The sequence below is a fragment of the Ananas comosus genome, linkage group 9 (genome assembly GCF_001540865.1).
Source record: "Ananas comosus cultivar F153 linkage group 9, ASM154086v1, whole genome shotgun sequence".
Classification (NCBI taxonomy): Eukaryota; Viridiplantae; Streptophyta; class Magnoliopsida; order Poales; family Bromeliaceae; genus Ananas; species Ananas comosus.
The window spans coordinates 1,202,195-1,215,520 of record NC_033629.1 but is presented as its reverse complement, the minus strand read 5'-3'; the positions used below and the strand labels follow the sequence as shown (position 1 = coordinate 1,215,520).

The following is a 13,326-nucleotide window of genomic DNA, read 5'->3' as shown; positions in this document are numbered from 1 at the left end:
TTTTATTAGATATGATAAAAGTTATGTAAAATATATGTAACAGAGAAAATATTTTGGTAAAAATGTACATAACTTATTTGAATTATGAATTATTCTAAATCGACTACCAAACTTTCAAAATTCTTATTTTATTGTCTATTTTTTTAATTTATTTGATTTGAGTTGGTTAAAGACATTTGAGTTCAAAGTTAAAGCTAATTATTTATTTTAATAAATGTATAGTGGCAAGAACTATACAAAGTATAGTAAATCAAAATTTTGAAATATTGAATAGTAAAATCGAAATAAATTATAATTTAAATAAGTTCTATACATTTTTATAAATATATATATATAGAGAGAGAGAGAGAAAGAGAACTAGGCTACTATATTATTAATAACACAAAATCATTTGTGCTATTAGATTTTCGGCAATTGGATGGAGGAATTAATGTATGGTAAGGATGATAGTGGTCCTCTAGAATTGAGTGAGTAATTGGTTGAATATTATCGTCTAACGGATAAAAATAATCAAAACGATAGATTTAACGGATAAAAATGATCAAAAAAGAAAATCTAACCGCCAAAAACTTTATAGTACAAAGCGCTTAATAGCATCGATATATATATATATATATATATATATATAGAGTGAGGCTACTAATGTCTGAAAGTACGGGACTTCCGTGCTTTTCAGGTCCGTTTTTGATGTTGCCACTTTCGAATCGAAGTCGACATCGATTTAGTTTAACTTGATCTGAGTATTTAAGTACCTAGAAAATAAAATTTTGCAATTTTTCGATGATCATTTGACTTAGTGACAAGGGCGTTCAAAATAACGGCTTGATGAAAATAAAAATCTTCCAAAACGTGATATATTGATAATAAAATTTAGGTCAAAAGATATGATTTTGTTATATATAGTATAAAAGGAATTTTCTTCAAAATTTCACGTGAATGATTTGGAAATATTCATACACCGTTAACTTCGCAAACGACTCACAAAGCAGCCATTATTATTGATTTTGGGAAGTCCATATCGATCAACTAGGGAAAATGTATTAAAAGTCATAAAATTTATGTTTCTAGTACTTCAAACATCAATCATAGATCAAGTTTAAGAGCCGATCGACGATGAATTCACTATATCGAAAACGATTGAAGTACGAAGAGCTCTGTACTTTCAGAAGCAGTAATTATTTATATTAGTATAAAATATATATATATATATATATAAATATATAGTATTTATATATAGTACTATATATATAGTCCGGCCTATGATGTTGTATGTACAAGTATTGGGCGTTGTAATTTTTCGTTAGATTACGCCTTTGATTATTTTCACTTTAGATTATACTATTCACAACACCTCAACGCTAGGGGCCCACATCATCCTAACCGCATATCCTTATATCAAGGGCTAAAACTTATAAACACTAATAGAATCAAGTCTTTTAAAGTATAAAGAGCTAATTTGCTCTCTCTCTTCTCTCTTCTCTTCTCTCACTAGTAGTAAATATTATATATTTAGATGGAGGCATTACTAATGCTATCGAAAAGCACGGAGCCTTCGTGCTTCCAGCTCGTTTTTTCGATGTTGCAGATTTGAATCACTCGATCGGCTCCGTTAAACTTGATCTAGAGTATTTGAAGTACCTAGAAAATAATTTTATGAGATTTTACGATATCATTTGCCTAGGTAACGAAGGGCTCTTAAAATAAGGCTAAATAAAAATCTTACAAAATTATATATGACAAAATTTTAAATCAAAGATATTGATCTTTTATATATAGTATAAAGAATTTTCTATCAAATTTCACGTGATTTGGATATTTCTACACCCGTAAACTTGCAAACGGCTCACTACGGCCATTGAAATTTGTTGAATTTGAGCCCATTTCGATCACTAGCAAACGAAATATCGAAAAATAATAAAATTTATTTTCTAGGTACGTCAAATACTCTAGATATCAATGTTAACGGAGCGACGATTCGAAAGTCGCAACATCGAAAACGAGCTGGAAGCACGGAAGGCTCGGTGCTTCCGATAGCATAGTAGCCTCACTCTCTCTCTCTCTCTCTATATATATATATATATATACACACACAAGGTTGTAAGGAGGTGGTGAGAAAAGTAATGTAACCACCACCTCACCAACCATCTCGGCGTGTGTCTTTACTTGTTGCCCTTGCGCTGTCGAAATTAAAGACCATAACATGACGGAGGGGGGAGCAGTTTACTTCTTATTGGACAGCTGCGTACATCCAGACATGCATAACGACAACGAGAACCCAACGCCCCCCTCCCCCCGTAATCTTTTTTACGCACCCACTCTCCGAAGCCGACGTGCGCCTCCACAATCCTTCATAAAATAATAATAGCAATAATATAATATTAATTTTGCTGGGACTGGAACGTCTCTCTTTGCCAAAATTCAAAGCTCAAATATTTGTATGTAAACGTAGTGAATATTAATTAAAAACTTATGTATATATATCTTTTGAAAAATCTATTTTTTACTTAAAGTACTATGTGATTTTAACCGTATCATTTAATTATTCTCCCAATTCGTTTTATGTGATTTTCACTGTATCATTTAATTATTCTCCGCTTCGTTTTTATTTTATCTTACACTCGGTATTAACTTCTCTATTAAATACATTGTGTGTCATGTACGTGTGTATGATATGTCTAGCTAAATACATTGTGTGTCATATACGTGTGTATGATATGTCTAGCGATAGATAAAAAAAGACATGAGATCTTAAGAAAATGTATGAGGCCACTTGAGCTTAATGAAGATCTTTTTTGGTAAGTCTTCAACAGAAAAAAAAAAAAAAAATCCAGACGCATATGTACTAGAACACGTGTAACAGAGAGCGTATTGAAAAATAAAAATTGAAACTACATGGGCGATATAGTTAAAATTATAAAATATTAAAGTACAAAAATAAGGGAAAGCCATAGATAATTTTTTTGGCTAAATTATAAAAAATCTCCTAATAAATATCTGAATTTTCATTTTCATTCTTTGACTTTTAAAAATCTATATTTTATCTTTTTAAAATTTTAGAAATATTTTCAGAGGGTAAGACATTAATAGAGCGGATAAAATGACCATATTACTCTTACTTCTTTTATAAAAAATAAATAATTTTTTAATATATTTCTGTTATTTTAAAAAATATTTGTGATATAAATTATAAAATATGGATTGAATAGTGATGGAATTTTGAAAAAGAGAGGATAAATGTAATAATTTGAAAAATTAAAAAAGATAAAATATAGATTTTTTGAATTTAGGAAGAAAAAAAAAATATTTATAAATAGTTTTCTATAATTTAGTTTTTTTCTGTTTTTAATAATTTACGTTTCTCCGCGAAGTACCGTAACGGGTCGATTCCCTCGCTCGCAGCTGCCACATTTAATTAATCAAAAAAATAAAAGCAATATAGTCACCGCCACAGTTTCCGAGCAGAGGGTGTCCCTACTCCGATTCTCTCTCTCTCTCTCTCTCTCTCTCTCTCTCTCTCTCTAAACCCCTTCTATCTCCTCTTTCATGTCGGTGGCCGCGAATTCGATGCGGTCCCCAAGTTAATCTTTTTCTTTTTTTGGTGTAGTGTGTGCTTAGATTGGTTCTTCAAGTGGTTGATGTTGGAAAAATGCTTTTTTTGGGGGAAAGTTTTGTCAAAATGGAGAAGATTTAGGGTTTTTGTGAGTTGGGAGAGGTTTTGGTTTTGTGACGCAGTAAGAGCTCAAGAGTTTGGAGAGTGTAGGATGAGATCGCGTGGATGTTTTACTCTGAAGAATGTGGTGTATGTTGGCGGAGATTTGGTGGATTCAGGGTTTTGTCATTTGAGAAATTGTAGTTATAACTTGTTTTGGTGAAGTTGGTAGTGGATTAAAGTGTGGAATATAAGGTGTTGAGTATCTTAGGGTGGAATGTAGCTTGATTTGTGCTCCTTTTTCTTGTTACTGTGGTTTAGATTCGGTAGAATCTATGTAACAGGGTTAAAAATCGTAGCTTTGACACAATTGATGGGAAAAAATTTGGTTTAAGTAGTTGATTTTGGCGAAGAACACAGTCATTATTTGGGCTGGGCATTTGATCGAAAATGCCGAGCATTAGACCTCCTGCTTCAAAGCAAACTGCAACTTTATTGGTAGGTTACTTATGTGCAAAATGATTTACCTGTAATATTGTCCCCTTTTTGGGCATGATTTAGATAAATTTTTGCGAACATTTTGAATTACTCAGCATATATTGTCCCCTTAAATTCTTTGTTTCAGGTTGCAGTTAAATGCCGGCCATTGACCGGAGCTGAAAGGCAGCGAAGCCGTCATATTATTCAAGTGCTTGATGATAAGGTCTGAAAATGTTTATGTTTTCTCAGCATCTAAAAGACCATCTTCTGTTCGCGTGAAAATTAAGGCATAATTTTGTTCTTAAATGACAGAATGTAGTTGTTTTGGACCCTGATCTGTCAAAGGACTACCTTGACCTCATCCAGAATCGGACGAAAGAGAGAAGATACAGTTTTGATCATGTATATGCACCCGGATGTACCAATGCGGTATGCAGATCATAGAGTTTTTGCATCTGCAAGGTCTTTATTTCTCTAATTTAGAAGGTGAATAAGTAATGTATTGTCTCACTGTCCCCTCTATAAGTTTCGATTTCTCGCTCTGCTGCTTTCAGCAGGAGAACCATATAATGGATTAGCAAGTGTAAATAGTCGCATCTTGATTTTATTTTATTTTTTTTTTTTTGAGTGTGTGCCATGATTTCTACATCTAGTAACCAAATTTGTGGAGTTAGAGCACAATCTGAGAGCTGGAGTTCTGTGAATTATATTCTCAAGATATGAGGGTAGGGTTCAGACAAACGGTGAACTGTGAACGCAGAGAAAATTAGATGAACCAAATGTGATGATGTCAACAACCAAAAAGGGTTAATAATCGTTTCTTGTTGCTTACTGGTAGTTTTTGAATCACTTCTTTAGCTTTAAAGTAACAAAATCTATCACTTCGAGCTCTTGGAGTTGTGTTATACTACTATATGTATTTAGATAAAGCATCGGCAGATTCATTTTACCATTTTTTTTCCAGTTATTATTTGAATGTTGCATATCTTGTACAGTCAGTAATTTATGTATATTCACTTTATATCAACTTTTATTATTCTTTCTCAGGATGTGTATAAGAACATATCGTCAACAATCGCTGGGGTCATTCAAGGTCTTAATGCAACTGTATTTGCATATGGTTCTACCGGAAGGTACTTGGTTTTTAATGTTCTTCTTATTTCATTGCTCATCCATCTTGTTTGTGCTATGCAATTTTTTTAGCTCGCATAGGAAGGTCGTAAGTTTTGCAAGGTCCTAAGAATATGCCATTCAAATATTAAGAATATCAAAAGTATGTTGTATTAGATTTGCCCATCTCTGAATTTATTTATATTTTTTTAAAAGATTTTCATGATTTTGGTTAACATTGTTTGCATCTTTATAAAGCTCAGGGTTGTGTTATCTATGCTCCAAATTTTATTATAATCATGAAGCAGCTATCAAGAAAAAAAATTTCTTGGCATCGTATTACATACTATTTATTTTTTGACAGTGGCAAAACATATACGATGGTTGGCACTCGAAAGGACCCTGGTCTTATGGTTCTGAGTTTGCACACAATTTTTGACCTTATTAAAAAAGATGAGAGCTCTGACACCTTTGAAGTCTCCTGTTCTTATCTTGAAGTATATAATGAAGTACGTTGTGAATTTCTAGCTTCTATATTAAAAATGCTTTTCAGTTATTAGTCATGCGTTTAGTTCATGTTAAATATATTCATCAATCTGCCTTATTTCAGGTTATCTATGATTTGCTAGAGAAGTCATCAGGCCACTTGGAGCTTCGAGAAGACCCTGTGCATGGCATTATAGTTGCTGGTTTAAGAAGTATTAAGGTTATCTGCTCTGCCCTGGATTTGTTTCTGTTCTTACTTCTTAGCCATCTTACTTTTATTAAACACAGCATGCTCTAGTCCATCACCGGGTTTGACAAGACATGCAATTATGGGCTAGATATGCATGCTCATTTATGGTTTCTTCTTCTCCACCGCTCACATTTTATATCGCTGATGCTTATTACACCACTTAATGCATCGTTATTATTTTTCGTTTTTGCTGGAATTGTTGTCTTCTTCTTAATGATGGCATAGCTATCTCTCTCCTCTGTTTTGCTTTAATGTTTTTACCAATAGAGTATTCTTGTCTATGTTTAGGGCATAGAGATGTTAAAAGATTTTATTCATGTTTTCTTGTCAATCCACTTATGCAGCAGCTATCATTGATGAATAACAATTTATTTCTATGGATCCCCCAGTCAATCTTAAAGATCTTTTTGTAATTTCGTTGATATTGTGTTTCAGTATCATAGCTTTGTTGCATTTATGTTTGCAAGAGTTGTTCCCCAACATAATTCCGTGATTCATCTAAGCTTTTCCAATTTCCTCAGGTTCAGTCAGCTGATAGGATTCTTGAACTTTTGAATCTTGGGAACAGTAGGCGCAAAACAGAGAGCACAGAAGCCAATGTAACCTCATCACGGTAAATAAGTTAAAAAGTATTTCTATATATATTGCTCTCTAATGCATTTTTTAATATTTTAATAGCTTGAGCTACATCCATTACTACAATGCAATAATTATTCCACTCTCCTGGCTAGCTTCCTCAGCTGGTTTCTGGTTTCATAATTTCTTCTAAAATTTTATTCGCTTTTGAAAACTTTTTGCTACAACATTTCAATGCATATTCTTATGCTTTTTACTTTTCCCTATTTTCTTTTAATATTTTTGGCATCTTGCGACTTCCTTACTAACGCAATATTCTGAAAAGAGAAGTTTCTTTAACCCCTATTCTTTTGTACCTTTTCTGTTTTAACAGTTCACATGCTGTACTGGAGATCACTGTGAAGCGGAAACAGAAAAACCAATATGGAGCTCAGATCCTGCGTGGAAAACTAGCATTAGTTGATCTTGCTGGCAGGTAGAGTAGTAAAATTGGTCGTGACATTATGTTGTGCTATTCTTGTCTCTTCTATAATATGGTTAATAATGAAGAAACAAAACTTTTGAGCAGTGAAAGGGCCTCTGAAACAAATAGTAACGGCCAAAAGTTTAGAGATGGAGCCAATATTAACCGTTCACTTCTTGCTTTGGCGAATTGCATCAATGCCCTGGGCAAGCAACACAAAAAGGGTCTTGCGTACGTTCCTTATCGCAACAGGTACTCACTGGTTTATTCAAAAGGTGATTTTCTTTTTTCTATTTTTAATTCTCTAATCACCTAATTCTTTTTTCTTCCTTTGCAGCAAATTGACCCGCATACTAAAGGATGGACTTAGCGGTAATTCTCAAACTGTTATGGTTGCTACAATATCACCTGCTGATGATCAGTATCACCACACCATCAATACACTGAAATATGCTGATCGTGCTAAGGAGATCAAAACACACGTGCATGTAAGAACATTGTTTCTGGTCTAATTGTAGTATTCACACTGTTTAGCTATAGCAATCATTGGGGGAGTTATTCGATCCTTGACCAAGGTCTGTATATGTAAGTACAGAATGTTTGCACAACAACTTTTCCATGGAATGACAGTTATCATACTAAATAAAATTTTAATTTTACCTATAATTATTATAGTAAACAAAAATGAAGAAATCTTTCTTTCTCAGTTTTATCACGATGATTGATTATATTACCATCTAATTTGAGAATCCTTTAATTTTCAGAAAAACATTGGGACGGTTGATACTCATGTTGAGGACTATCAGAAAATGATTGACAATCTTCAGGTAATAATTTCTGAGAAAGCTGCTATTCTTTTTTATTTTTTATTTATATGGCTTATTTAACCTTGATTGTTTGCTTATGATATACGAAGGTTGAGGTTTGTCGGTTGAAAAAGGAGTTAGCAGAGAAAGAATCACAATTAAGCATAAGGCCAACTGAAACAGCTGCGGACAATGAGCTGTCCTGGTTGAATATTTTGAGCCGTGAAATTAGTGAGAATGTTCAGGAACGTATAAACCTACAGAAGGCACTATTTGAGCTTGAGGAGACCAATATACATAACCGCATTGAGCTCCAACATCTTGATGATGCTATTGCCAAACAACAGGTGCATTTTATTGATATTTCTTACGTAAAATGGAGCGTTTGCTATTCTCCAAGGCCTGTTTGGCCCAATCAGATCTCCGGAAATGTGTTGTTTGAGTAAATTGTTTGAAGGAGGACTAACAGGATTTTTGTTAACAAAATTCTCAGTTTTCTGTTTCAGCAAAAGCAAAGTTTCAACTTAGATCTTCTGATTTTGGTACCGAAAAGCTCATTTAACTTCCCATTGCAACAAAAGCTTGAGTATTTTTTGCTCGAACACCTTGTTTCTACAAGATTCTGCTTTTTGGAGTAAAGAAGCTATTCCAAAAGACAAGTTAAACAGATATTATGTATGTCCGTGCCTAAAGTTAGCACTCAGTACTCCCTAAACAGCTTCTAATGATGAGACATGTTTCTAGGTCCAAGAAAAGGATGGAACAGTTCTACAAGCGCTAAAATCTAGGAGACAGCTCATTCTTGATAATATTCGGGATAACGATGAGGCTGGTGCTGGTTACAAGAAGGTAGCATCGTATTCTTTTCCCTTTGTTTTTTTTCTGTTGTTCTGTTGTCTCTTTGGTCAACTAACCAGCTATGTTCCTATCTCTTTCCTTTTAGGATATTGAACTAAATGAGAAACGTCGGTGTCAACTTCAAGATATGATTGAGGAAGCCATTAGTAATAATGGGAACAAAACTTATCTGCATATTCTCAGCCAGTACAGGCTTCTTGTAAGTAAACCCACATTGCTCCAATAATTTATCTCCGCCTAATAATGAAGTAATAATATCTTTCATTGTTAAATATATAGGGAATGGCCAATGCGGAGCTTCAATTTGAGATGGCTATGCGTGATCAAGTGATACACAACCAAAGAGAAGCTCTGAGGAACCTCTGGAACATGCTTTTTGGATTAGGGCTTAATCAGAAGCAGATAATGGAATTGGCTGCTAAGCAAGGGTTAACAATAGAAGGCTATGCTACTCCAAATGCAAATTCCGGTGGGGCAAAGCTTTCATCTTTGCTTTCTCATGGAAAAATGTCACCATTCATGTCATATCCTGGCCCCGTTGCTCCACCATATACTCCAACTACCTGCTTCTTCCAACAACATCAAGGCTTTAGCTCTACGGCCTTTCTAAGAGGCCACCAAGATACTAGTCCCATTTGTAGAGAGGAGCACCGAAGTTCGTATTACATGCTGTCCCAGGACTACTCTCACACATTAAACACTCCCCTTGGAAATCAGTGGACCAGTCAAAGATCAGGTGCATGTTTTTCCACACCCCAAAAACTTGCTCAAGAAACACGAAGCTTCTACCCACCAGCTATAAGTGATGCATGCCGCTGCAGCAATGAACAGCTTGCATCTTATTCTTGTAGTGAAAGCTTTGGGCGGCAAACAAAGGTATTTCATTCTTGTTTGTTCATTTCTATATGATCACTTGGTAGTTCTTTCGGTTCTGTTAGTTACCTTAATCAGAAATAACTCTGCAGAAAGAAAGAGACTAGAGACTTCTATAGCCCGTAAACTTTAATGAAGTAGAAGTACAAGTAACATAGCTAATCATGCTACGAAAACTTGGAATAGTTTCACATCTGTGTTGTCTTGCATAATGATATCTTTAATGGAGGCTTTTCTAATTTATCATTGTGCATATTGGTTGTACCAATGATGTGAGACAAATCATCTTTACCGTGTATGCCGTTGTGCAATGTTTACTTTTCTCAGGATGCTTGTGATTTTTATTAATTCATGGGTGAGCAATTCACGATTTCCACTCTTAAACTGCTATTTCAACACTGTTCGCAGGAATCATTGTTTTGTAGTGGACAAAACCTAAACCAAGTTTCACCTCACGGAGTAGGTAACGCACACCGATGCGAGGATTTTATGAGGCCTGATGGTACGAACTGTGGGCTATGTGGAAAATCACCTCCAAGATCGGTTGGCTACTCGCAAGAAATCCAGATTTAACCAAATTGTCGCTCTACGAAGCCATGACACCAAGGTCTTTTAATCACCGTGGGTCCTGACATGGTTGTATTTTTTTTCTATATTTGTATAGTTATTATTTTCTCCCTATGTTTTTTTGTAAAAAAAAATCCTTTGTTGTATAGTTTGGAGATTGGGTGCTGGTTTTGACTGTTCCTCCCTGTAAATTCTCTTTGTAATGCTACCCTTTACTGTTCATCTGTATTTTCTTACCTTATCGTTTTCGAATATTTTGAATTCAAACCTTCTGTTGCTGGGAGAATTTGACTCCAATTATAAAATTTGAGTTCTTGTTTCCCATTTTCAAATTGTGAAGGTTAAAGCTATTCTTTGCCATGAAAATGAACAAAATAGTTGTTGAATTTTGTGTTACTGATTTTAAGCCAGCCTATGAGTAAAGAAAAAAAAAACAATCATCTAATTGTTGTGATAGCTTTACATATATCGATTATCAAGACATTTTTGATATATAATAAAGAAGCAAAATAAGACATTTTTGACGTATAATGAAGATGCAAAACAAGACAAACAATACATTTTTGACGTATAATGAAGACGCAAAACATCATGATAGAGATGCCACAAAGAAAACATCAGGAAAAGTTGTAAAATGTCTTTTAGTTGGATATCGTCTTCACTCATGTATTTGATGTCACAATTTATTCTTTTGATGTGCTTTCTCTGGCCTCTACATCCTCTAGGTCGGTTCGCGGAGGCGAGTGTTATTGCGGTGTCAAATATTCCTGTCTTCTATACAAAATTTATGGGTGGAAATATACCCTGCAGAATTCAGTGAAAAAATATTTAGTTAAAAGTTTGTTTGATAGTAGTTCTTTTCTAATATCAAACACTAACACAAATAATCACAGGAGGATAAATGGCTTGAAATCATGAACTGCATTGAAGTGTTACTTCAATGCATTTTGGATATTTGTGTTTTGAAACTGAAAGAGATTTTATTCCCATTCACCACGAGAAATCGTAATCTTAGGAAGATCTTGAAACAAAGATGAGACACTCACTGTAGAAATTCTCAAGTCTTTAGACTCAGATACGAATATAGAATATTGACAAGATATAGGCACAGTATTACGATAAATTTGAAAAATTTTAAGATATGATACGTGAGACGATTTAGATAAAAACATACTTCCATCCTAAGAGTGGCAGAGGAGGACAACATAAACCTCCCACGGGATCGAAATCTGAACCTCATTACGCAAACTGACTCGATGAACGACAAAGCCCGATCACCCCAACCAATCTCTGCGGCACACATTCTCATCATTTTTGCCATTTTGGAACTCTCTAATCTCTTCCTAGTATCTCCCTTCATCGGTGGCCTCTATATATATATTAACAAGTAGAGGGTAAGTAAATTCTTTCAAATTATTTTTTCCTGAAATAATTTTCTTTCCTAATGAACCTCAGCATTTATGCCAAAGATATGTATGTAGCTTGGAATCTTGTAGATATCCTCTTCTACTGCTTGCAGATATCTTCTTCTGTTGCACATTGTACACCATTTAATTACAAGTTTTCTTTCGATACACATCACATATATATAGTAAGGAACGTGTCTTAGTGAGATGCGTCTGAAATGGAGAAGTTGTTTCAAAAGCCACGCAAAAAGAGATGGATCTGAATATGTTATTTTTTTAAAAAATTGACGAGGACAATTTGATAAATTCGGCCTGTCGGCTGGCCCATAAACAGAACTAGTTTGGGCCTCTTAATTGGATCTTCTGAAAGTGAATTTGCTGGAAGAGATTTTCCCAGTATTTCTGCACTGGTCAGCAAATCAGAAACACAACTATTTCATGCACTTGTTGAGTCTAGGAATCTTTTTGGAGGCCAATGTTCTTCTTGTGACCGTAGTCACAAGTTCAGCATTTTCGACGAATTTCACAGGGTCGAAACCTTTCGAATTCGGTAAGAATTCAGAGAATAACAAGAAGAGTTCCAAAAGAAAACTGAACGGAAAAATGGTACTAGATTCTCTGAATTTTGAAATCTAGATAATAATACTGTTACTGTAATGATTTGGAATCAAATAATGAAGTGTAATTTGCACAAAAGATGGATTAGAAATTTAAAAGGGAGTTAGTTTTTATTTACTTGTAATAGTTGATCTTACTAGTTAACATTATTTTTCATAAATTACAGCTCTTGCTATGATCAGTAAAATAGCAAAGGATGCTGTTCATTTTATTGGCCAATAAATTTCAAAATAAAACCAACATCAAATCGAGACCTGCACATCAACATGGCCAGTTCAACAAAGGCATTAGGTTTGGATTAGTTTGGAAATTTTTTTTTTTTCCTTTCATAGTCATGCTTTATGCGTAAAGCAACAGCAAAGCTTTGTGGGTTCATCATCTTTTGTCCCATATATAGGACCACAACTTAACCTGCCTTTGGGGACCATGTTTTCTATTGCCCTTTGTTTTTCTCCTAATATGTTTACAACTAATTGAAGCTTCCTTTCGAGTCTACATGTATTTCTCTTTTGGGTTAATTTCATACAGATTCTTGCAAACTACAAAAATATTCCTACAAAGTTCAATTTTTATATATTATTTCTGTAAAAGTCCTGATATTTTCAAATATGTCCCTATCGTTATGATCCATTAGAAAAAATTAGTTAACCATAGGTAAAATACTTAACCCTAGTTAGTCAATGAGATGAATTGACCTTTTTATCTCTCTTCAATTAACAGTTGGAATTTTTGGAGGAATTTTTAGAGGAACATATTTGTGATGGTAAAAAGATCATTTTATTTATAAAATAGATAGTGTTTTAACAATAACAAATTATAGAGACAAGACATATTTAAAAATATTAAGACTTTTGTAGGTGCAATATATGAAAATTAAACTTTATAGGAATATATTTGTAATTTACTATATTTGCAGGGACATATATGAAATTAACCCTTCTCTTTTATATTTGCTTAATTAATTCTATTTGTTACTCCTTTTTGTATGATGATACAAATATATGTTATAAAAATGATGGGAGGAGCTAACATAGGATTATATCATTGTACAAAAGCTAGAGTAAATAGTTTAATCCATTAAACAGATGTTGAAAATAAGGATTGAACTTACAGTCTCGTATGTTTAACGGCCTTATTTAACGTCTAAAACATATAATATCTATCACATATATATTTTTAGGTAT

At 33.9% G+C, this 13,326-nt stretch overlaps 1 protein-coding gene across 1 annotated transcript; it reads left to right on the top strand.

Moving 5' to 3' along the window:
* On the top strand, positions 3,447-10,372 carry LOC109714755 (kinesin-like protein KIN-8B). Its single transcript, XM_020239454.1, has 16 exons — positions 3,447-4,147; positions 4,275-4,352; positions 4,442-4,558; positions 5,177-5,262; positions 5,604-5,748; positions 5,850-5,945; positions 6,497-6,588; positions 6,925-7,026; positions 7,120-7,266; positions 7,352-7,502; positions 7,779-7,841; positions 7,931-8,167; positions 8,565-8,669; positions 8,764-8,877; positions 8,958-9,554; positions 9,960-10,372. The coding sequence occupies exons 1-16, from the start codon at positions 4,100-4,102 to the stop codon at positions 10,122-10,124; spliced, it is 2,343 nt and encodes a 780-aa protein (XP_020095043.1). The 5' UTR covers positions 3,447-4,099; the 3' UTR covers positions 10,125-10,372.